Here is a 25,408-nt window from a genome sequence, read left to right on the forward strand (position 1 = left end):
ACCTGAGTAACAAGACCACACTAATGACTCTAAATTTGGGACTATTTCACTTATGATTGGCTACTAATAATTCACATTTGGCCAGGCAAAACATATCTAGTTTCCCCCTCTCTGGAGTCCCATCCTACCTAGCTGTATTGAAGCACTGAGAGTAATACAAGGCATCTTTACACTGCCATTTTGATTCCAGGACAATGCTATTTGAGTTCTCAGACATTTTAGTGCCAACATTTTAATGACAACATGCCAAACCTGGATTTCCCTTGAGAGGAAGGGGAAATGGTGAGGGAGGAGCATGTAGATGAAGCCAGCCTGCAGACCACTGGCTTCCCTGCCTGCAGCAGGAGCTAGAGAGAGGGCTTTGCTTTGTTTTGCGTAGGAAATGCATTTTATTCCTACACTAAAGCAAGCTGGCAGGACTAGAGGGAGAAGTGGTGCCCCGATGAAGGAAAGACCAGGCCTCATAGGGTTGGCAGCAGCAGGCAGGGCGTATAGAGGCATTAAGGAAGATAGAATTACCCCTGAAGGTGTGAAATGGCAAAAACAGGCACATCCTCAGGCAAAGGTCCCCCACTGAGATGCCCCAGCTGCACCTCAGATCTGTCCAGCTTGAGCACCGACTGTGCCAAGAGCCTCCATGGTACAATTGCAGGGGTGAGGGTGTCACCTACTCCTGGGCCTGGCCCCTCTGGGCACATGGGCATCTCTTGCACGCCCGTGACCCACCACTCCAAATGCTTCTCCTGTACACAGTACCCAGGGCTTGCCCCCTGGCACTAATGTCTTTCACCAAGCAGGGTGACCACAGCCCAGTTGTTCCTGCCACTCTCAATTCATCTTGCATATCCATTATTGACACATCACCCCCTTGGGACACAGAGAGCAAAGTGGCAAGATATGGGATCCAAGATCTGAGTGCGCACAGGGGCATCGAATGTTAAGTCCTATTTCCAGATGTGGCATAGGGTAAGGTAGGTCAGTGATTGTCAGCTAACGGTAAGAAAAAAGTATAAGGGAAAAGAGATCAAGCCCCCATGGTAGCAACCTAGACCTTTTTGGTTGCCTTAAGAGCACAACAGCTTTAAATACAAGTAGAATTCTAGTAGAATTCTACTACGTCTTAGTTGGCAGAATGGTATGGTGGCATACACCAACTTTCTTTAAAAATATTCTAGAAATCCAATGAGCCTGGCTTATTCAGGTCATAAAGTACATTGACATTAGTCCCAACCTGTGCTGTACAGGCAGTAATCTATTGCCAATTTTTCTTCTTAAGGGTTAGGAAACTCTGTGTGTGTGTGTGTGTGTGTGTTTGATTTGAATGTGGGGAAGTGAGAAGCAGCAGTTACAGAACTTTGTTCCTTATTGGTGGAAAAAAGCCAACAGACACAGGCCACAACCACAGCCAAAAGGTTAGAGAAACTTGTTATTAAATTTAATTTTCTTTAAATACATACCTTCTCCCACCCTCACCCACTCTGGGGAGGAACAGAAACCCCCCCCCCCTCCATTCCATATATAAATCCTGAGATGGTGAGGATGAAGTATAAAAATACTATTTACAAGGGGAAGGAGGTGTCTGTTGCTACCTTCACCTTCAGATACCCCCCTCCCCAGGCCCCCTTTGCTCCTTTAGAAAAAGCCCCTGGAAATCCGTGTGAGTGTAGAACAAGCCCTTCCTCTGGAGGGGCACTCAGACTCCAACGTGGACTAGGAAGCTCCGAGATTGACGGAGGAAGAGAGCGAATGGATAGCACCGCAGACCCTAGCAGGGGGAGGGATGGCCCTCCGTTACCCTGTAGCCAGGCTGGCCAGCCAGCCTTTGTTCCCATAGGTCCCATGTAAACATTGACTTTGCTTTGATATGTCCCTGCTCTTCCTAATTTCCTACAGAGCCTCCCTCACTTCCACTGGAGGCACTTGGTTCCTTGATCTTTTCTTCCTTCCCTTCTAACCTTCTGATGGAAGGAGTGGGGGACAGGGGAGGACAGAGCCCATCTCATCCCTTCTAGGGCTTTGTGGTCATACAGTCTCTATCTCTACTGTATGCTTCAAGGGTGATTCTTCCCCCAGAGCAGGGTCAGGCAGGGAAATCATCCAGTACCAGGATACAATGGTCTTGATGGGCGATGCTTTCAGTACTGAGTAGCAGAGAAGAAGACTTCAGGAGGCAGGAAGGAGGGGCAAGTCTGGCTTCTCACTGATGGTGGGAGACCAGCCCTGAACTACCTCCCCTTCAGGTAGGCATGACCATTATCACCCAACAGTCTTGTTCATTGCAGCTGTGCAGAGGGACCAGGCACCCATGAGGCAAGACGTCTTCTCCAGGCCTTGATGTAAAGGCAGCCCTCACACCAGCTCATCCAATAGGATTCCGATGCTCTGAGTGGCCTCGGAGGGGCCAGCAATGGGCTTGTTACACATGGGGCAGACGCAGCGTACTTCAAGCCACTTCACCAGACACCTGTGGGCAACAGAAGACGTGAGATACCGCAACCTGCTCTGGCCGGCTATCAGAGTCCAGCTGCTTCTCAGACCCAGACCATCCTATCCTTACTGCAATTGAACCTCTCCCTTTTGCCTGCTGTCCAGACAGGTTGTAGGACATTGCTGACAAGGGGGAAGTGGGAGGAGGTAGGGATCGTAGGTTCTACAAGACATTTCCTGTTTATTTCTTTTAAAAGGCACCCCCGGGCACACATCCCCACTGTAGACACTTACTTCCGATGAAAAGCATGCTGGCACGGGAGCACACCTAGCTCATCCTTCCCCTTGAAGTCTTCCAGACAGACTGCACAGGTCTGCTGTGGAGAGCAAGGGGGCAGGGGCAGTGTGAGATCGGGCAAGAACCCCACTCACCACCCTGAACACACATTATCGCCACCCCAGTTTCACAGGTTTCCGTTGGACAGTGCTATTCTAGAAGAATGGTTTTTAATGCGTTCTAGCCTAGCACATTTAGCAAGGGGACATGTCTCAATAACGAGAGGTAAGGTGAGGGTATGTGGTCAGTTACCGTCTTTAAATCCAGCCTTCTGTCCGTATATATGAATCCCCTCAATCTCAACTGAATTACTCTTCTAGAAGAGGGCTTGGGAAACATCTGAACTTGTTGAGATATAAAAAACAGGGGCAGCCCTAGTTGGTTTGGCTTAGTGGATAGAGTGTCGACCTTTGGACTGAAGGGCCCCGGGTTCGATTCTGGTCAAGGGCAGGCTTGATCCCCAGTAGGGGGCATGCAGGAGGCAGCTGATCAGTGATTCTCATCATTAATGCTTCTCTCTCTCTCTCCCTTTCTCTTTGAAATCAATAAAAATATATTTAAAAACAGGGACAAAATGGGTTCATTTCTCAGTAATCTTGTGTCTGATGATATCTGGGATGCTCCCTTCTCCACACAACCACAAACACTGTGTGCAGGAGGTCCTGGTTATGGAAGGAAGCTTTGGGCGGTGAGTTAGGTGACCTCCAGGCACAGGTGGGAAAGGGGTAGGAATGGCCTATTCCTAAAGAGTCAGTGTGCAGGGGAACCCAGGATTTGTTGGGTGTGGGCAGAGTGATGGGGGTACAGGGAGGAACCACAGGCATGGACACACTAGTTAGATCCATAGTCTGCCAGGGCAGAGTGAATATACAAGGGTAAAAGGACCTTCTTTTCAGAGGTTCCCGAACGGGCCCAGGCTGAAAGCTGAAGGTGCCCTGTGCTTTACCCACGGGGCCCCTCCCACTTGGCTTCCCAACACACTCACCCCATATAATTGTGACTTCTTGGCATCCCCTTTAAGCACCACCTAGGAACAAAGGAGGCAGCATGGTGTCCAAAGAAGCCAATCACGGGGCCAGGTGGTATCAACCAATGAGGAAAGTCCCCAGCTCTGCACAGGATCCTCCTCCCCTTCTCCTTTCTACCTCCCTCCCTCCCTCCCTCCCCCCTCCCTCCTATTAAGGGGTTGCTCTGGGCACTGCCTAGGCCAAGGACAGTGAAAGGATTTAACCCTGGAGAAGGCCAGAGGGGAGGCTGAGGGGGATTCCAGGCCAGGACAGCTCAAGCTTCCCCTCTTCTGTCTCTAGCAGGACAAGGAGCAGAGGAGGAAGTCTCAGGGAAAGATGCGGTGCGTTACCTCCTTATATCCGTATCGTTCACTCTGTGCCTGGTTCCGCAGTTTGCTGGAGAAAAAGAAAAGGAGAGAAGCGGTCACTATGGCACCAACAGAGCCATTCAAAGTAGGAGAGGCAGGCGGGCAGGCTGGCTGCCTGGCTTCTTCCGGGGGTGGGGACAGGTGCTCCTCACAAGGGTGGCTCACCTATAGAGGCCATGGAGTCGGGTTTGGACCTATGTGGGTCACCCCGAGTGAATTAAGGTCTCAGGCTCAACAGCCTCAACATTTTCTGCAAGTGCCACCGACTGGGAGGTTCCCTCTTCCTGCTTTTCTCAGGAGGTAAATTCCTGCAGGCTCCCAAACCCTATAGATTAACAATTACCGAGTGTAGAGAAATTAGATAGTCTTAAAAGGGCTATTTCCATGAACCTAGGGGAGCAGGATAAAGAAGTGTCTGTTGGCCCTGCAGGACGTTCTGCCCGGAGAACACAGTATTCTGGACACAGAGCACTCTCCCCACACGGTGCCAGGAAAACACAGGCGAGCCCTTCTTTGTTTGCTCCTTTTTGTTTCAAGCTGGTGGCCTGCATGCTGCCTCTCTCAAGAGCCAAAACCTGGCACGCGTTACCAAAGGCAATGGCACACCCTTACCGGGGACTTGCTGTGCACCGATCCCCCACTAACATATTCAAGTACATGCCCATCGACTCCAAACAGCTTTAGAGGGACAGGCTTCCCTGTCCACAGATGAGGGGAAAGGAAGTCCAGAGAAGTAACTTGCTCAAACTTCAGAGCCAGTTGGCAGCATTTGAATGAAAGTCTATCTGATTACAGAGCCCGAGCTCTTTAACACAAAATGTGGCCTGTTTCACCAATTAGGTGAGCACTCCATAGTCGGGGGCCTGGCCAGGCCATAGGTGCCTGGATCCTCTAAAGAACGAACTCCAATCCAAGTGGCTCCTGCCACTGGGCTGAGGCCTGGGCAGCACATCTGTCCCCTTTCTCTCCCCTCTCCGGAGGGTTCCTAAAGTGGAGGGTTGGATAAAGGCCTCCTCAGGGCTCCCACTGCCCCATCCTTCACTTTGCACTTTCATATGTTCACAGGCATCTCTGTCCCCACGTCCCAGTGAGAAGGGCGGGAAGGATGCATCCAAAGCTTACATACCTGCCAGCCGACAGACACTGGGGAAAGAAGGAATGTTCAGTCGGGTGTGCTTACAGCCACCTTCTGAGGGAGACAGCCACTCTGAGCAGGTAGGAGCAGAGTGACTAGGGAAGCGGTGAGGAGCCTGCTTCTTGGCCAGAGAATGAGGGGATGCCACACATAATTGTGAGCCTCAATGCAACATGGCTATTATGTCGTGTGCGCCGCGCTGTACGGGCGGATGCCTGGGGTGCCCTCCTTTTAATGGTCTTATCCGAGGAAACTCCAGAAGCCTGCCTCTCGGAGCCCAGGACGCTCTAGCACTGAGGGGCTTCAGGCTGCACCTGCAGCCTGCATGCAGATTTCTGGATCAGGAAGCTTCAGCGTGTGATGAAATGGGGCCAAACAGGTTGCAAAAGGAAACAAAACAAGAAAACAAAGACGCCGGGCCATCCCAGCAGGGGGTATGGTGCCAACAACATTGCACAGGTGGCCCTTTCAGCTGCTGGGTGAGCAAAGTAGCTAAAAATACCCCGATTTCAATGACACCATTTCCAGCCACTGCCAGTGAGCTCTCCCTTAGCTTCTTTTCCCTTTTCGAACAAACAATGCAGCCAGGTCCTGAAAATAATTGTTCCTTTCCTGCCTGTGTGTACTTCACTGGCCCCTCCATCCTGTGGAGGGCAGAGATCAGCCCTTTGGGGGCTGGGGGAGAATGAGTGTGGGGGAGCTGGGAGTGGAGGCTGGTGTTGGCCAATGAGCTCACCAGGTCCCGAGCAGGGGTCATGGGCCTATTTTGGCTGAGGAGGAAACCAAGAAGCAGGGAGAGGAAGTGGCTTCTGCACTTGTGTGTCTTTCTATATATAGACGCCCACAGGCTGCCACACACCAGTGAGCCTCTGGAACCATGAGACTGCGGGGTGGGCTGGCTCGGAGCGGGCTGCAGAGCAGAGTGGGGTGGTGCAGGGGCAGATGACAGCAGAAGGGACAGGTGGTGCCGAGCAGCCCTGCCACGGGAAAGCTTTTGGCACCGTGCGGTTCTGTCGCTCTGTTCCTTCAGGCCAGCCAAACAAAAATTAATCAGCCATCCCCAGCTCCCAGCCTCTCCTTCTGCAGACACCCAATCTTTAGCTGTAAAGAGGTGGCCACAGCCACAGTTCCCCTCCACGTCACAGTCAAGGAGTAAGAATCAGCCATTTATAAAGTGGACTCATACCTAAACTGCAGGGATGTTCTGAGGATTAAGTGAGCTAAGTATTTTACAAAATGCTAACCATGATGTCTGGCATGCAGGTGGCACTTGGTAAAGAATAGCTAAAAATCTAGGGTTATACCCATTAGTGGCCCAGAGTGATTTTCTAGGATTTCTTCACTTGGTCACCTTTGCAGCTTGGCATATGTGAGCTCGTGTGTGTGTGTGTGTGTGTGTGTGTGTGTGTGTGTAAAGGGACCAAGTGGAGTTGGCTTTACAGACTCCTCCAGCATCATACACAAATCTTTGGTATTGGAATGTGTCCACCTTCAGCCTCTGGGAACTGCACATTTGCTCGAGATGAGAGGATGGGACTGGCTGGTGGTCAGGCAGATGGAAGTTTGAGGAACAAAACTCAGGCTTGGGGAAAGGCAAGGGAGTGAGGCAATACCAGAAACCTATCCTCACCCCTCACTTAATAGTGAGATGCAAATTCTAGACACAATTGTACAAGAGGAAAAAAACAAAAGTCCTTACAGAAGATAGTGGCTTCAGTGGAAAATTCTAGTTGTAGGGACTTTTTAAAGTTCTGAGAAAGAACCAAGAGCACTGGAGAGCAGGCCTGCAGGCACTTCCTCCTCTTAGAGGGAGATCTTCCAGCCTGAAGAATAGGACAAGCACCTTCTCTAGCCTCCTTCTGGGTGAAGGACGCAAATCCACCAGGACGCCTCAGTAGGGAACCAGATCTCCTTCTTCCTCTGTCTTAACTTCATCTTCTTAGATGATTTGATCAGACACTAGCCTAGACTCCAGCTGACATCTACTCAAGCACTTGTGGGGGTTAGTTATCACAATGGCTCTAGCATGTTCTGCTAGTCAGAGGCGCTCAGCACTCCCCAATATACAGCGAAGAATGACTAACACCAAAAGCGTGCTCTTACTAGAAATGACTAGCCGAAACCGGTTTGGCTCAGTGGATAGAGCGTCGGCCTGCGGACTGAAAGGTCCCGGGTTCGATTCCGGTCAAGGGCATGTACCTTGGTTGCGGGCACTTCCCTAGTGGGGGGTGTGCAGAAGGCAGCTGATTGATGTTTCTCTCTCATCGATGTTTCTAACTCTTTATCTCTCTCCCTTCCTCTCTGTAAAAAAATCAATAAAATATATTTAAGAAAAAAAAAAAGAAAAAAAAAGAAATGGCTCTAATTTCCAGTCTAAATTCCGGTTATGTCCCACATTTTTGGTAGGAAATAGCCACAGTTCCCATGTCTTATCACCAGGAGGAGAAACAGTTTCTGGAGAAACTCCAGTCCTTCCCTGGGTCCCTGTGCACTAAGGGAGGCTTTTAGTTTTTTCACTCTCAAAAATAAGGGCTCCAAGGCAGAATAAACAAGCAGATCTCCAGACACCAGCTGGCTAATATTAGCATCTGCTGGACATAGAAAGATTTCCCAGGAGGACAGAGGTACGTGCCACTGGTGTAACTCATGCCTACTTATCCCCAGCTACCCAGCGGGTGTGAGTGGGAAGAGAGACAGTTAAAGGACCATCAATGACATTACTTTGTCAGACAGTAAGCCTGACAACCTTAGCATAACTGGCCAAGAGGCAGGATGCAGCCCAACCCATAGTGACCTTATCTGCTCTGGGACAACTTGATAGGCTGATGTAAACAGAAACACCAGGCCTCGGGGGCCCAGTGAAGGACTGGCTAAGTCCTGTCTTTCAAGCAGGACACCCGCTGGAGGCTGGTGACCGTTGTGAGCCTCGCTCAGCTCACCCTACCCCTGGCTGCCTCCTCCCCGACTCTCCCATTCCAGGTCAGCCAGTGAGTCACTCACCTGATGAAGTAACAGCAGAAGATGAGGCTGAGCATAAAGACAAAGATGCCTGTGCCAAAGATGACCATGTAGATGTTCAGAGGAAGGTCTTGGAAACTGATGGGTGGCATTGAGCAGGACTTGTTAGTACTAACCAGTCCCAGGCCGCAGAAACACCCTGCAGGGAAAGGGGGAGGAAAAATAATATTATTCTAGTGGGAAATGGACCTCTGGGGCTGATGTACTCTGTGTCAGCAAAGACGGAGAGAGAACTGGCAGACTCTGGGCTCCTAAACCTCTGATTCCGGGGCTTAAGTTCATGTTCTAGTTCTAATACTAGCTATGTGATCATGGGTCAAGTAACCAATCTATGAAATGGACTACTATACACAGTACTTAAAGTTGCATTCCCCATCTTGGGAGGTGGGGCGGAGGCGGGGTGTCAAGATTTCAGGCAATGGGCAGAAAAATGGAAATACTTCCTTTAGTTAGAGCCCGTATGGTGCAGCAGCAAAATGAAGAACCTTAGGTGAGGAAATGTATATTTGGGCTCTAAACTCCGTTTCTTCCTAGCTATGTGACCTTTTATGAGGTTACTTCACTAAGCTTCACTCTGTTATGTGAAAACAAGGAAAATACAGAGAGGACAAAAAAAAAAAAAAATACATAGAGAACCAGCCTTAAGAAATATGCTTTGTAGCCCTAGCTGGCTTGGCTCAGTGGATAGAGCGTCGGCCTGTGGATTTAAGGGTTGTGGGTTTGATTCCAGTCAAGGGCACATATGCCTGGGTTGCAGGCTTGATCCCCAGTGGGAGGCATGCAGGAGGCAGCTGATCAATGATTCTCTCTCATCATTGATGTTTCTATCTCTCTCTTCCCTCTCCCCTCATCTCTGAAATCAATAAAAAAATATATTTTTAAAAAAGAAATATGCTTTGTAAATTGCAAAGTGCAACCCCAAAGGTCATTTGTCATTATGAAGCCACCTGCTCCAGGAGACAAGCTGCAATAGGACCAGAATAGAAATTATTCATTCCAAGGCTGAGTTCCAGAAAGTGGGGTGGGGGTTGCAGTTTACTCTTACTGTCTACTGTCCCGGTTTCTACTCAAAGCCTCACTGTGCAGTCTCGTAGTAGCAATGATACTCCCTGGAGCTTATTTGAAATGCAGCGAATTGGGCCCACCCCAGAAGAAATGAATCAGAATCTACACATTAACAAGGTCCTCAGCCCTACGCTTCCCTTCTCACATGACCTCAGGGGTATCCTGGTTGGTCCACCAACTGTGATAGCCGTCTTCCCCTCGCCAGGGTTTTGTGTTGAGGTAGGTGTGTGACAAGATTCTGGCCAATGAAACAGAGAAATGTCTGCTGAAAAAGGGAAGCTTTCTCTCTCTCCTCTCTCTCTCTCTCTCTCTCTCCCTCTCTCTCTCTCTCTCTCTTCGGTCATGTCTGCTCAAAACACCTGTCCTGGTGGCAGCCAAGTTATAGCTGGAAAGAGAGCAGTTCAATATAAAGCCTGTGGCAGGGGAAACAAAGAGGAGGAAAGATTTTATCAGTTGAGTTGCTAGATTAGCCAGTGCTGGAGCCATTCTCTATCTTGGGGCTACTGGTTCTGACAGTACATTGCCTGTAATGTTTAACCATAAGGAAAAAGGGGGAAAAAAGATAGGATATAATCAATAAGCTGGTTGAGTGTTTATTCATGCTTGCAGGCAAAAATACCACAGTGATCCAAAAGATAAGCATAACATTTTTGTTTCAGAATGTGGTGAGACAAGCAAATGAGAATTTACCATATACCTGCTACATCCTAGGCATATTCTCATGCTACCAGTTTAGTTTTAAAAAGACTCAATCATTGAACTGTCTATATTCCAACAGTTAACAAGGCCTGGCTCCAAAGTCCTCTGTACTCGAGCCCTGAACATGGGTTTTAGGAACTTTCCTGACATTTTGGTTACGAGCCAGAACCCATTAATATATACTTCAGAATTCTGCATTATAATTACCAGAGCTACAGTTCAGCAGAAGTCTGGCTTGAAAGATGAAGCCATCTTTGATGTACTTCTCCTACCTCTCTTCATCCCCTAGACCAGCTGTGGGCAAACTACGGCCCACGGGTCGGATACAGCCCGTTTGAAATGAATAAAACTAAAAAAAAAAAAAAAAAAAAAAAAAAAAAAGACCGTACCCTTTTATGTAATGATGTTTACTTTGAATTTATATTAGTTCACACAAACACTCCATCCATGCTTTTGTTCCGGCCCTGCGATCCAGTTTAAGAACCCATTGTGGCCCTCGAGTCAAAAAGTTTGCCCACCCCTGCCCTAGATCGATCCAGTGACCATATAATGAGCCTCCCTCCAAACCTCTTTCATATTTTGTGCCTAATTTTATTGCCAAGTCCCTATTCCAAACAGACGTTAGGCCCAATTCTATTCCAAGTCCCTATCCAGTCGCCTAATTGATGTCTAGTCCCTCCTCTAATTTAGCCCACATGGCTCTCATATCCTCCTACTCTGTTTCTATCATGAGTTTCCCAAACTCATGACTGGCTTAAATTCCTCCTAACCACGTGTGCACTGGGTCCCCTCTTAACCTTCCCACCAATGTTCTCCAGCACCACCCCATGTGGGCCTGTCTCCTCACTACTTCTTGCCCAACTTTGTGCTCACTGCCTCCATGCCTTTGTTCATCAGCTTTACCTGCCTGAAGCTCCCTGTCTTCCTAAAATCCACCAAACTTGGTCTTTGTCATATTCCAGTGACCCTCTCTTCCCAGAATTCTGTGTGCTCACAGCTCTATCACATGTTCTGGCTCTTGAATACTTCGTAATTGTCTTACATTGCCCAGTTGTTCCTAGCATCAACTTAATTCAAACATACATTAAGCATTGATTATATGACAAGTACCATGATAGAAACTGAAGATAAAATCAAGGGAAAAAAATGAGTAGATGGTTTTACCTTCTAGGGAAGAAGAAAGCCACAAAGGTGTTTTTTGTTTTGTTTTTGTTAATCCTCATGCAAGGATATGTTTCCCATTGATTTCTTCTTTTTTTTTTTTAAAGAGAGAAACAGTGGAAGGGAGGGAGAGAGACAGACAGAAACATTGATTGGTTGCCTTCCTGCAACCAAGGTATGTGCCCTCGACTGGGAATCAAACCTGAGACCCTTCAGTCTGAGAGCCAACACACTGAGCCAAACCAGCAAGGGCCAGACAAAAAGGTTTTTACCATACAAAATGAAGCACAGAGGAGGTGCAACTATAATCCTAAGATCAGAGATGAAAGTCCTTAACAACCTGAATGCTCTGAGGTCTGAGGAAAGCAATTTGGATATTTTCCAGTGCCTAGTCTAGTGTTTGGCTGGTTCTCAAAAACTAGTTAACAGATAAATAACTCCTAATTTTCTCAAACCCTGGCACCTTGGCAGAAACTCACACTCCGAAGTAAGTAGACTGATGTTTGGGAAAATTGCCTAGAAACTGCCCTCAGCTGAATGGATGACCAGTCAATGAACAAGTATTGTTGAAGGCCTGATTTACGCAATGACCTACACATTGTGGGTAAACAAGAAGTAATTCTTATCCTGAAAGATTTTTTTTATTAAGCTGAAAACAATGAAATAATTAGCTACTAAACTTTGCTATACCCAACAATAAGCCCTTGCTTCTAGTCTCCAGCAGGATTTAGAAAGTTTTCACCACCCCTCCACTCAAATATTTGCTCGATGGGCCAAAGGAAATCAAATTTTCTTGAAGACATCATGGTGGACTGAGTCTATTCTGGAAAAGGGTCTTAGGGCTTCCTTTCAAGAAACTGTGTCCACAATATCAATGAGGCCCTCCTCCCAACAAGAGCAACTCCATCCCTCCCTGCCCCCAACACTATTTGATGCTATAAGAGGACCTAACCGCCAATCTGCCTTGACTCTCTATGCATTCTTTTATAGGTTGGATCCTGGTGTCTTTGGGGTTCCAAAGAACCGCATTTGGTTTCCTATTCTGGGAGCTCGCAGTGGGGTGACAGTAGCTATTGTAGAGGATTTGTGTATGCACTCTGCAGGCACTTTGGCCTCAGCAGTCCATCTTCATCATCTTCTCTTGTCTGATAACCCAGGATTGAGTCACTGAGCTTAGGACTCTTATGGGACAGGGGTGTAGGTGAGAAGAGCTTCATAGCCAAGAGATGGTCCATTTGCTTGGATGGTGAAGTTTTCCTCTAAAAGTTGGGCAGAACACCAACCCCAGGAAAGAGGGGATTCAGAGGTTTTTCACAAAACGGTGGGGAGAGGGATTGCTTCCTCATTGGAGTCAAAGAACAGGATCTCTCAGTCACTAAGAAGTGAACAGAGAAAGCAGCACGTCCTCTGCTGACCTAAGAACCTCTCTGAAAGAGGGCTGACCAGAAGAAAGGCCAGTGTGCCTGACAACCCCCCCGACCCCCCCCCCCCCCCCCCCCCCCCGCCACACACACACCCCCGGGGTTCTTCTCCTGAAGTCTCTTCCCCATTGTCTCAGCCGACCTATGCAAGCCCTGACATCAGAATGTTTCATCTCCGTGAGTGGGCTGGGAGTGGGAATGACGTCAAGAGAAGGGCTGGCCAAGAAAGACCAGAGACTCTGGGAAATGCCTCCTTCCCAGCCGAGGGAATCTTTCCCAGATGCCGGGATACACAGTTCGGCCTCACCCCCGTCTTCCGCCCCCTCTCCCGCAATGCCCGCCTATCACAGAGCTTGGTTCACTGTCAGGAAATTAGATACTACTTGCCAGAGGAAGGGGGTGGGGGAGGGCATTCTTACACATGCTGCCCAAACCTTGCCTTAAAACAAAAGCCTCTTGAAATAATTAATCCAAGACCTGGCAAGAAGGAGTCTGCTTGCAGAATGAATTTTTCCTTACTAGCCAGTTTGCCACACTCAGAGATAAGACTAGCTCTCCTCCTACCCCAACTCTACAGGCGTTACAAGTAGGCGGTCAAGATCCCAGGACCATTAGAGAGTATTAGTATTCAAGGTTTTGAACGGATCCCTGAGAAAGGCCCCCAGTTCAATTAGCTTGGGTGAGGAATCAGACCCACGCCCAACCTGTTATCTCCTGAACCGCAAAGGAAGCCTCAGATGAGATAAATTTAGCATCACCCGGGGGTTGGGAGGGTGGCTAGTGAATGGGGTGGTTGGGTCTGGCGGTGAAAGCTCCACCATGAGGCTCCTGGGACCAGATTAGCCTGCACCCCGGGGTAACCGAGCTCCGAGATACGTATCTGCGAAGCGTTATCAACTCCATAAAGCCACGCTCTTTAATCCGGCGTCTCCCACGGGCACAGAGCCCCATCGCAGCCAGGGCGAAGGCAACAAAGACACCGAGGAAGCCACCCCCGGCCGGGCCCGCACGCAGCATTGTGTGCACATTTCAAATAGCCTGCAAAGTTTCAGCCCGGGAACTTGAGCTCCCTCTAGTCTAGGAGATCCTAGCCGGAGCGCGGATTTCAGGCTCCTCCGACAATCACAACAAAGAACAGACTGGGAGCGCACAAAGGCAGGGGAAGGGGTAGGAGAGCGAAGCCGCCACACAAAGGCCGCGAACCCCTCGGCTCCCACGCCCCCGCCGCCGCCGCCGCCGCCCCTTCGGAGACCCTTCCCCGCCCGCCAGCGAGGTCGGGGCTGTGCGTGGGTTTGTTTGGTTGTTTTTCCATTTCCGCGCTGTGCGGAGCAGAGTTGGGCTCCAGGACGCCTTCTCGCCCGCCCCATTTCAAGTGAAACTTGGCTCGAGAGGCAGAGCGAGCCTCAGATCTTAAGTGTGGCGCCCCCTCCTCGTCCCCGACGAGCCCCGCGCCCCCTCCTCGCCCCCGGACTCACCGTTACACCACTGGAATGGGTGCATCAATGAACGCGCGGCGGGCTTCCCAGGCGGACGAACGGACGAACGCAGGCGGCGGGGGAGGCAGGCGGGAGGGCGCACCGGCTCGCTGGCCCTCGCCGGTCCGCAGGTGGGGCCGGAGAGTCCGCCGCAGCCGCCTTTCTCCAGAAGTCGAGCTCCCTTCGGAGTGAGGGGCTTCGGAGAGGCCGGTTTTAGAGCAACAAAGAGGAAAGAGGAGAAAACAAACAGAAAGTCCCCCGAATCAACGCACCGTCGAGGAAATGCAGGAAGGGCCCCGGGGGTGGGGGAGATGTGGGGCGCCACCGAGCAGGATGGGGGTACCCAGGCGGCAGAGGCTCTCGGCCCGTTGCGGGGCAAGCCTTAAGGGAGACGGCTCAGGTCGCACCACGCGGAGGACAAGCGCGGCCAGAGACTCCGAAATTGACACAGGTTGTGCACACCCCCTCCCATATATACCCTGGGAAGCCCCGCCCCCTCCCGTCACCCGCCCTCCGGCCAATGGGAGTCTTCCTCTGGGCCCCGGGTATTCTTTGCAGGCCAGCCCCCTCCCAGGGCGGAGCGTCTTCGCAAGGTGGGGCGTCCCGTCGCCCCCCCCCCCCCCCCCCCCTCATCACCTTCCCGGCCCTGGGAAAACTTAAGTGGAAAGAGGAGCGTGCGCCGCCGCGAGTTGGCCCGGAGCTGGCGGGACCAGCCTCCCCCGCCGGGGGCCGGGGAGACACCGAACAGTTAGGGCCACATTGTTTTCCGCCTCCGGATCGATTACGGTTTCTATCGCTCTTTGAGGAACCAGTTCTTGGAGGAGCGGTTACATTTCTGCTCCGAGGGCAAGGATTTGGCGGCCAGCACTTTCCTTTGTTCACGGTAAAAGGGGGAACTGAAGCCAGAAGGTAAAGAAAATGAATGACAAAGTGAAATCTGGAATCATCTCCTTTTTGGCCAGTCCCTCATTTTACTAAGGAATTCAGGCTTGAAGTTTAAGCTTAATGATCTCCACGTAAGAAATGTACAAACCTGTAGGGAATTTTCATAAGAGTGTATTTGAGCCTAAACTGACAACAATTGCCAGGAAGCCAGATCTAAACTGCTGCAGAGAGTAACAGTTTTACAGTTTCTTTTGTGCATTTGAAGTTGAGGTGACATAAGGGAGGTTACATGGAGGTGGGAGAAAGCAAGGTGGGTGGTGGATTAGAAAATAGTTAAGATTATATGCTCTCTCCTGGGAGGTTGTATCTTGAAGGAGGGGTCTGAAAATAAGCATTTCAAAGGTTTGTTAACCTAAATCCACAGAAACAATGGGCAGAGGTAAGCCAAGATAAACCTTTTACTAAAAAGTTATATGCCTGGGTCTTGACCACCCACCATGACCCAGTTAGGAACTTATGATCTATCATAGCACCCCTTTTTTCATCCACAATGTAAACTTGTCAGGGCTCCTTAATCCTGAGTTGCGGGATCAAACCCTGGAATGGACATTGGCAATGCATTAGGGGTAAAATCTTCAGCATCCAGCACCGTGAAGGTGTTGAATGAGTAGTAAGTACTACATGGAAAAAGACGGAATCTCCTAATTCCCTGTCCAATGTGCTTTCTTTCACCAGACATTGCAGCGTTTCCTACGCCTTCTATTTGTCTTTTTTCAGAATGTTTTTACTTTTTCTTTGGGTTGGCACCTTTGCACCAGAGACCCATCAGTGTCAACAAGGTTTCTACTCACCTGGGAATTACAGGAGACAGTAAATAAGCAAGCAAACAAATAAGAATGGCTTAATCTAATCTTCCTGCAACCCCTTAGTTGAAAGTGATAAATACTTTATCTCTTGGGAATTTGTGACACTTCAACACGATTTGCATATCAGTGCTTTGTCATATAAATGCCTGGTGTCAAGGTAGCAAATGACTTGGCCAAGATAACATAGCACTCTGCAACAAACGTTTAGCACTTAATTATATAATTGCCTTAAAAAAAATTATTAGCTAGCCTGGAAGGGCAGCCTGTGCAGATCTCCCTAATTTCATCTTTGAATTGGACAATTGTGAAACCTTTCTAAGTGGCCTCTATGACTCTATGGCTCAGACTTGTAGGGCCCGTGATATTAGAGATGTTATATATGCAGGCTCCCAGGCCTGCAGCCCAGAGATTTTGATTCAGTAGTTAAAGGTTGAACCCCAGAAATATTTATTTAACATCCCTTGTCCCAAAAAATTCTCATACAATTTTGCTGAAATAATGCTGTGATCTTACTCTGAAATCCATCCTCTCTGCTGGCCGCAGAGTTACCTTTCTAAAACATAAATCTAACCATTTATTTCTTGAGCTTAATAACTTTTATTGGTCCCTGGTGTCCACAGGATACAGTCGAACTTTAGAGTATGGCACTCAAACCACTTCAGTCTGGCCTTGCCTGTTTCCTGGCACTCTCCTTTCCCACACACTATTCATCAGCCATGAAGCTTTTGCTGTTGTTCCTCGAATACAGTATATTCTTTCTTGACTGATTTTGTACATGGCATGGCTTATGTTTGGAATGCGCTCTTTTTCTTTCTGTGCCTGACATTTTGTAAGATTCAGCTAAAAATTCATCTCTACGTGGCTCACCATTCTCATTTCTTCCCTGTCTCCATCTCTTTCAGCACTTTTCATGTACAATGTACTATGTTATAGAATTTTAAGGATAATGATGTGACTTCCTGAATTTGATCCCTTCATGAGCCTTCCTTACAAAAGAATTTTCAAGGGCATGAATCACTTTTGTGGTGGTTCCAGTGTCTGGTTCAATAAATATTTTTGGAATGAATGTATGTATGTGCATGCATGTGTATAACATTTAATTTAAGCCATATTCTAGATGCAGTGAAAGCGATTAAAAAACGTCATTGTTACTTATCCAATAGTTCTTCATATTCATTGACTCAGGGGAAAGGTGTCTATAGGTGAACCTAATTGCGAGGTGCATCGAGGAAGGAAAATTGTCAGGAGTGAGGAATGTCTCCTCCCCACCTAGACTAAGGAGCTGATGTGGGAAGATGAAGGTGGGAACCATGGGAGTTCTCATGCAGACTGAGCTGGTCACGCAGGACAGTGAATATCGCAGTGGCACCTGCGTAAGTGCAGTCATCAGAATGCTCTATAACAATTCATGTGTGTTTTTTTACAAACTATAAGAGAACATCTATATATATAAAAGCCTAAGCAACCGTCAGACTGTCCAACCGGTAGCTATGATATGCAATGACCACCAGGAGGCAGATGCTCGACACAGGAGCTGCCGAGGTGCAGTGACTTGGCAGCTGTGGTTCTCGGGTGACACACCCCAAAACCAGAGAGGTGGGAGCCCAATTCTGGGGTGCGTCACCCAAGAACTGCCCTCTCACAATCCAGGACCCCTCGGGGGATGTCGGAGAGCCGGTTTCAGCCTGATCCCCACAGGCCAGGCCGAGAGACCCCACGGGTGCATGTGCACCGGTCCTCTAGTTTATTTATAAAATCACAGAGGAAGAAGTAATTTGTAGAAGAAATGGCTGTAGGAAACAAGTTAGAGGTAAAGGAAGGGCCATTGGAGCTTGTGAGTGAGGAAGATAATAGTAATGTGCCTGGGGGTAAAGGAAGAGAGAAGAGAAAGGCCTGGGCGTGCTTCCGGGAGGGAGAGCCCCTATAACAGTGATGGCAAACCTATGACACGCGTGTCAGAGGTGACACGCAAACTCATTTTTTTGGTTGATTTTTCTTTGCTAAATGGCATTGAAATATATAAAATAAATATCAAAAATATAAGTCTTAGTTTTACTATGGTTGCAAATATCAAAAAATTTCTATATGTGACAAGGCACCAGAGTTAAGTTAGGGTTTTTTTTTTTTTTTTTTTTTTACAGAGAGGAGGGGAGAGAGAGACAGAGAGTTAGAAACATCGATGGGAGAGAAACATCGATCAGTTGCCTCCTGCACATCTCCTACTGGGGATGTGCCTGCAACCCAGGCACATGCCCTTGACCGGAATCGAACCCGGGACCCTTCAGTCCGCAGGCCGACGCTCTATCCACTGAGCCAAACCGGTTTCGGCAAGTTAGGGTTTTTCAAAATGCTGACACGCCGAGCTCAAAAGGTTCGCCATCACTGCCCTATAACAATTCAAGTCTGAAGCCTGATATTATAAGCTTTCAGTAAGGTCTTCTGAGACACTTAAGGACTCTAATTTAGAAAACCTGATGCATACCTTTCCAGTCTCCCACTCTCAATCCTTCCCGTTATTGTGGCCACGAGGCAATGCCTCATGACAGCTTAGACTGGGAGATGTAGGCTGGAGGAAGGGCTTTGACCTTGGCATTTTTGAAAAGGTTGGTTTGGTCCCTGCATTTTCCTAGATTGAAAGTCTCTATCACAAAACAAGTTGATTTCTCACATCATGTTAATACAATTTAGATGACTCACCTCACCCCCACCCCAACCAGGTCATGCATCATAGACCAGCTTCTTGTGAATCAGGAAGACACAGCTGGTTATCTAATGAGGAAGAAATGGAAACAGTAAAGAAGATGATGAATTATATTCAAAGCCACTTGAGCCCTGACCGGTTTGGCTCAGTGGATAGAGCATCGGCCTGCGGACTGAAGGGTCCCAGGTTCGATTCCGGTCAAGGGTATGTACCTGGGTTGCGGGCACATCCCCAGTAGGAGATGTGCAGGAGGCAGCTGATCAATGTTTCTCTCTCATGGATGTTTCTGGCTCTCTATCCCTCTCCCTTCATCTCTGTACAAAAAAAAAAAAGCCACTTGAAAAATCTGAAGTAGAACTGTGTTTCTAATTCTTCCATGGAAAACTTCTAAGAAGTCAGGGATTCTTTTCTTTCCCACTGCCCCATCCCAGCATTCTCTTATTCAGCCCATAAACCCCCTCATTTAAGGCCCTGTAAGCAGTAGACTAGAGAAACACTTTGGGGAGAGATGGCTAATTCTGTGGAGGAGCATAGAAATCGTAAGCATACCAGTTTACCTCTATAAGAGGCTCTCTTCTCTCTTTCATGGCCTCCAAATGCAGCCCTAAAATGCAGAAGAGCATGCTTAACCACGGTCAGTTGTAAAAAGTGATAATTAAATGCAAATAAACATGTCATACTTCGAAGTTAGACAAATTGCCACACCATTTTCCAAAACAGTGTTATTTCTTAAGAAACCAATTTTCATGAGAGGAACACACAATTCTTTGAGGGAGTTTAGGGTTGTTTATTGTATATTTGAGCAAATGAGGCCCTTCACTCATTTCATCCTTAAAAGGTTTGGTCTCAGTACCAGGATGCTTTTAGGGGACTGATGCCACTCTTAGCCAAAAGTATTCATAACCTACCCAGGAATGTCCCCCAGATTCTGGTCTGTGGTTCTCCAAGAAAGTGAAGTGCCCTAACTGGTTTAGCTCAGTGGATAGAGTAACAATTGGAGAGAGAGAGTGGCCAACAAGGAAAGTTGGGGACTCAAGGGTCCCAGGTTCGATTCCGGTCAAGGGCATGTACCTTGGTTGTGGGCACACACCCAGTAGGAAGTGTGCAGGAGGCAGCTGATTGATGTTTCTAACTCTCTATTCCTCTCCGTAAAAAATCAATAAAATATATTTTAAAAAAAAAGAAAAAAAAAGAAAGTGAAGTATCAATTTCCCCACCCCTCCCCCAGCTTCCACCCACATGGAAGTCCAACAGGAGAACAAGGCGTTGGTGTGACTGAGGAGGCCGATCCTCCTTTCTTTCTCCAGAGGCTGAGTCAGTTTTGGATTGATGCCTGGGCTTTCCCTGAGTCTCTTAAGCATCCCCTGAAGCTCCTCCTACAAACCGGAAGGTTGTGAAGCAACAGAAGCCATGGGGTTCAGGCTAACCTGGTTCCAGGAATTCTGCAGGACCTGCTATATTTTTTCATTGGTGGAATGAAGTCATTACACTAGGCCAGATCTGAATCATCTCATGTATGAAAGTGGAGATTCAAGAATAAAGCAGAGGAGAGGAGAGAACCCTCTATTATTGGACCTTCATTGCATGCCAACACCTGTGCTCAGTGCTTCACACATTTCCATTTATTCCTCACCACAACCCTCAGGGTATTATTATTTTCTTAATCCCAGGAAGGTTAAGCCTTACTAAAAATCATGAAATTCACGTGACAGAATTCCAACCACACTTCGTATATCTCCACAAAATATGCTCTTTCCCCAACACGAGTGCAGTGGTTGAGAGTGAGGCCTCTGGGATCTGGCATGGTCTTACTACATTAACCCTCAGTTTCCTCACCTAGAAATTAGGGCCGGTAGATTCTACCACTGAGGGTCATACAATGAACAAAGTGTTTGAAACATATTTGGCATGTGCCTGATACATAAAAAGTCCCCCCAAAATGCTCATTATTATTGTTATCAAACTGCAGCATGAAGCATCATGGCTCTGAGGCAGCACTTAACCAGGGCCAGTGCATCTAGTGTATTAATTAGGCTGCAGGCTGAGATCCTGTGGTGGATTTGAAAATAAGCCCCCAAATTCTTTGATACTCCCTTCTAGAGGTGGAGCCTGGTTCCCACTCCTTTGAGATTGGGCTGGACTTGTGGACTCTTCAACTAGTAGAATGAAGAAGAGGTGATAGTGCTTGACTTTGGAGACTGGGTCATAAAAATTTCCCTGCACTTTCCTTCTTGGCCACCCTCTCTCTCCAATTGTTACCGATTGGGGTTACCAGCTGGGACCTCGGTTTTTCTCATCAATGCAGAAAATATTTTATAAGGTCAACAAAAATGAAAGTAAAACAACGTGGGATTTGTTGAAGATACACTCCAAGCGAGGAGGCCAGTTGAGAGAGACAATGGCCCCAAACTCATCTATAATAATAAAAGCGTAATTTGCTAATTAGACCGGACAGCCGAATGACCTTCAGGACGTCCTTCCAGACGACCTTCCAGAAGAAGCCATGGCTGCAAGGGCCGAGCCCCTTGCACGAATTTCATGAATTGGGCCTCTAGTGGGGTATATGGTTTAAACCAAAAAGATGTTACCAGGGAGAAGAGGAGATGAGGAGACCTCCATTCTTGTCTTCTTGAAGGAAAAATCTCAATCAAGAATCAAAGCGTAGAAAAGCAAGCAAGAATTTATTGACCCCAGCAAAACATACTTAAGGCAATGAAACAAGGAAGGACATAGAAAAAGCAACAGGAGAGGCTTGGTGGGGCTGCTTTGACTCTGGAAGTCAGAGAAAAGAAAAGCAGGCCTTGTTCAGGGGGTTAGCCCAGGATGAGCTGCTGCTGCCCATTGCTCCCCTGGTTGCAAGCCTTGTGGGGTCCCTTAGAGGTTAGGGGATATGTGGAGCAGGGGTGGGAAGGGAATGGCATAGGCAAGCTCCCTGGAGGGAGAGCATGCTGAGACATTCATTTTCAGGGGTTTAAAAGGCTGGGCATTTAGGGGAGGTCTTAGGGGCAGATCAATAGAATACTCATCAGCTTTATGCTGATGTACCAAAGTGAGACTTATTCTCTTAATTTGTCTATCCTTGGGTGTGGTTGGCAAATGGCACTTAATTGGATTTCTGATATCTGTCTCCCTGAGTAGGGTGATTTAAGCTATTTACCCTCTGGTCGGGGAGGAGAAGTGCAAACCATTTACTCTTAAGTGTCCTTGCAGAGATTCCACAATGGCAGCAGAGTAAGTGGAAGCTACACTGATACTCTCCCAGGAGCAAACTGGAAATGTAACTAAAATACAGAAAAAACACCCTGAAAAATCAGCTGAAGACTAGCTGGAGAGAACCCTGATAACCAAGGAGAGAAAGTGGAGACCACATAGAGACTGGTAGGAAGGGCAGAGGTGGGAAAGGCTGGTGGATCCCACAGACAGAAACTGAAGTTATGGGGGGTTGTAGGGGGTTGCCACTGGGGGGTTGCCACTGAGAACTCTGGGGTCTAATCCCCAAGCTGCGCCCCCCAGCAGAGAGCACCAGAAGTGAAAAAGGTGCCCACAGAACATCTGGCTGTGAAAAGTAGCAGGGTCGCTGTCTGCCTGCAAGCGATGGCTGGAAATGCAGGCACCCTCTTAAAGGGCCAACACACAAAGTTTTGTGTGCGGCCACTCACCTTGGGCTCCATCAGAGGGAGGGCAGAGTGGACTGGAGCTCTGTGAGCAGAAGCCAGGTTTAGGGGCTCTGGGGCTTCCTGTGCTGAGTCATTCCTTCACACTGTAGAGAACATCTTTCTCCAGTAAACCTTTGTTATCCAGTTTTTTTCCTGGGGGGAAGGCAGTTGCCCCACCCTGTTGGAAGACCTCTCACCCCATCCTGTGGCCGATAAACTGAGGCTAATAAAATATGAATGTCAATGGGACTGCAGGCAGAAGTGGGTCTCTGGAGGCTTTGAGTCTTTGCCTGATCTAACCTGGCCCGGGGCTAGGAAAAGCAGACGCTGGTGCACATTTTAGTCCTTTCCAAAGGCACCCAGCCCCAGCAGAGGGAGCCACTATGGATTGCTGAGAGCTCCAAAGAGGGTACTCAGGGCCAATCACAAACACACAGTTGAGCTGCTCCTGAATTCCTGATCACAGAAATTCTGAGACAACAAATGTTTGTTGTTTTAAGCTACCGAGTTTTGGGGTAATTTACTATTTAACAATAGATAAATGATAACAGCTACTATAACAAAGAGACAGAAAAGTGCAGAGACTCAGGCAATCTAGTTTGTTTCCGTGTCATGAATTTTCCAAAGAAAGGAGGTGGTTCTGCTTGATGAAGCCACCAGAGACCAAGCTTCTTTTTTCTTGCTGCTTGTCCCTGTGCTAAGATGTGTTTCTTGTTTATGTAGCAGAAGCTTGCTTACCAGGTATACTATATATCTATGTTCTGACCCCAAGGGAGGGTATGAAGAAGTGGAGGACAGCATTTTATTTGTAAGAATTTGAGCATTGCTTTTGTCCCAATTCTATCGGTGAGGGCTTAGTCTCATGGCACATCTATCTGCAAAGGGGACTGGGGGGCGAGGTCTCCAGCTGGACAGTCATGAGCCTAGCTGAAGCTCAGGGCAGTTTTATGAATAACAGGAAGAAGTGGAGAATGAAATCTGGCAGACTCTGAGCCAGCTCTCCATGACCGAGCCCTGGTGTTGGCACCTGCTCTGTGACTTCCAGTTATTCACCTCTTTGGGGCTCAGTTTTCTCATTTATAAACTAAATGATTAGATAAGATTGATGTTTTCAAACCTTTTTCTTTTTGGGGGAGGAGGGGCAGAATCTGTTTTATTAAATAATACTGAAGAACAGAAGCTGCATGTATAAAAGACGTAAAAATAGAGCTGCTCTGTTGGAATCCCATGGGGGTGGGGTTTCTCTCCCTGTTCCCCTCCACATCAGTAGCCCCAGGGAAAGCTAGTTTGCAATACTGGAGCCCCATGAAGCACGATCAGAAAATCACCGAATGAGAAGTTCTCCTGGATTCCTTCCAGCCCTGGCGTGTTGGAGGCTGTGATCATTCACCTGTGTGCCCTGAGCTGGGCTGGTCACCGTCTCATCTTGCTTGGCAGCTGGGAGCTGTGGTTCCTGGCATGCATTGGCAGGAAAATGGAGTGAAGCTGGGTGTCCTGCTTCACCTCACTTCCTTTCACCCCTTTCCTGGTCTTGTGACATACCTCTCCTTTTTCCTAATTCAAGTGAGGGTCCCCGCCCCATCCCTGGACTGGGGCCAAAGTGCTACGGTGGAGGCAAGAAGGAGTATTTTTTTAAAATATATTTTTATTGAGTTTATTTATTTCAGACAGGAAGGGAGAGGGAGAGAGAGATAGAAACATCAGTGATGAGAGAGAATCACTGATCGGCTGCCTCCTGCATGCCCCACACTGGGGATCAAGCCTGCAACAGGGCTTATGCCCTAACCGGGGAATAGAACCCGTGACCTCCAGACTCATAGGTTGACGCTCAACCACTGAGCCACGTCTCCCGGGCAAGAAGGAGTATTTTTGAGTTGTCAGTACAACTTAGCCTAGTGCTCTGGCCCTGGGGTGGGGGGACATGGAGGTTCTTGGATCACACTCTGTCTCCCTCCCCAGGTTAATATTTTTATCATCCTTGACCTCTTCATGGCTACTGTTGTCCTCACCTGGGATCAAGGGCTCAGGCTCAGTCACGGTTATAGATGGAGAATGTGGACTAGCCCAGCCCTGACCTAGTTAGAGTGAACTCCAGGGACCGGAAGGGAGAGACTGTCCCCTCTGATTTTTCTCTTCCCCAGTTAATCTCGGAATTCTAAAAAATGCAAACTGCCCCAGGCTAAGCTGCCTGGGGGGAACAGGAGCTCCTTTCTTCCAGTCTGCGGGGCGATCGGAGCCAGCTCCTACAGGATCCCCTCCCCGGGCCATCGGAGCCAGCTCCTACAGGATCCCCTCCCCGGGCCATCGGAGCCAGCTCCTACAGGATCCCCTCCCCGCTTCCTAAGGCAAGGCTGGGCCTCTTTCCACTCACCTCCGCCTCTGATGTTCCTTCCTCGGAGAACAGCTGTACCAGCCCCCTTCCCCCCGGCTCCAGACGCCGAATGGGGATCTGGCAGACGACTTCAGTGTCTGCTCAATCAGAGGAACAACCCCAGGCCGTTTGTAAGGCCGGTGACCACTGCCCACAAACAGAACATTCCAGAATGTCTAGGAGCAGGTGGGGGATTGGGAGATGAGGGAAGGTGGATTACTGAGGGCTTCTCAGGGTGAGGAGTATCTTGCATATCTGGGCAGGACATTAGGACACAGTGGTAGGGGGTGGCTTACCCAGAAGGGTTGTGGCAAATGATCTTAAGAAGTAAAGAAGGTTCCATGTGAGAGAACAGGTAGCGATGGGTAGTGATGAGCTGAGAGCAGGCTTTCCCTCCTCCGAATGGGACAGCCCATACTGACACTGCCACATGCAACCAAGGGCTCCCGGTGCCTTTCAGCTTTGTAAGGGGACCCGGAAACCCACATTTTGGGTAACATTTCCCAGTTACTGAAAACATTGCACAGAACATGAAGCACCCTTGGCTGGTGGGGTTTGCTGCCAGGTGCTAGTTTTCACCCTTGTTGAATGACCTTCCTCCCTGTGTGTGTGTTAGAGATTAGTTCCTGCATTTTTCACCAGTGGCTGGATGTTTTGTTTGTTTGTTTTTTTAAATATATTTTATTGATTTTTTACAGAGTGGAAGGGAGAGAGAGAGAGAGTTAGAAACATTGATGAGAGAGAGAAACATCTATCAGCTGCCTCCTGCGCACTCCCCACTGGGGATGTGCCCGCAACCAAGGTACATGCCCTTGA

At 48.4% G+C, this 25,408-nt stretch overlaps 1 protein-coding gene across 2 annotated transcripts; it reads right to left on the minus strand.

Annotated features, from left to right (window-relative positions):
* Positions 1-1,407: 1,407 nt before the first annotated feature.
* RNF122 (ring finger protein 122) lies at positions 1,408-14,560 on the minus strand. 2 transcript variants are annotated; one of them, XM_081084559.1, is made up of 6 exons: positions 14,114-14,560; positions 8,275-8,431; positions 4,122-4,167; positions 3,750-3,791; positions 2,722-2,804; positions 1,408-2,464 (listed from the first exon to the last, which is right to left on the minus strand). In XM_081084559.1, exons 1-6 carry the CDS (start codon positions 14,136-14,138, stop codon positions 2,350-2,352), a joined length of 468 nt encoding a protein of 155 aa, XP_080940685.1. In that variant the 5' UTR covers positions 14,139-14,560; the 3' UTR covers positions 1,408-2,349. The 2 variants fall into 2 exon arrangements, with proteins under 2 accessions (XP_080940685.1, XP_080940686.1); XM_081084560.1 differs by having other exon boundaries at positions 1,421-2,464; positions 2,722-2,801.
* Between the last annotated feature and the right edge of the window lie 10,848 nt (positions 14,561-25,408).

Source organism: Myotis nattereri (genome assembly GCF_964212035.1).
Source record: "Myotis nattereri genome assembly, chromosome: 2".
In the NCBI taxonomy this organism is placed as follows: Eukaryota; Metazoa; Chordata; class Mammalia; order Chiroptera; family Vespertilionidae; genus Myotis; species Myotis nattereri.

Coding starts and splice junctions, on each gene's coding strand:
- RNF122 (XM_081084559.1), bottom strand. CDS start 14,138: ATGCACCCATTCCAGTGGTGTAACG. Junction 8,432..14,113: donor CCCATTCCAGTGGTGTAACG/GTGAGTCCGGGG, acceptor CTTTCCCTGCAG/GGTGTTTCTGCGGCCTGGGA. Junction 4,168..8,274: donor TTCTGCTGTTACTTCATCAG/GTGAGTGACTCA, acceptor CTTTTTCTCCAG/CAAACTGCGGAACCAGGCAC.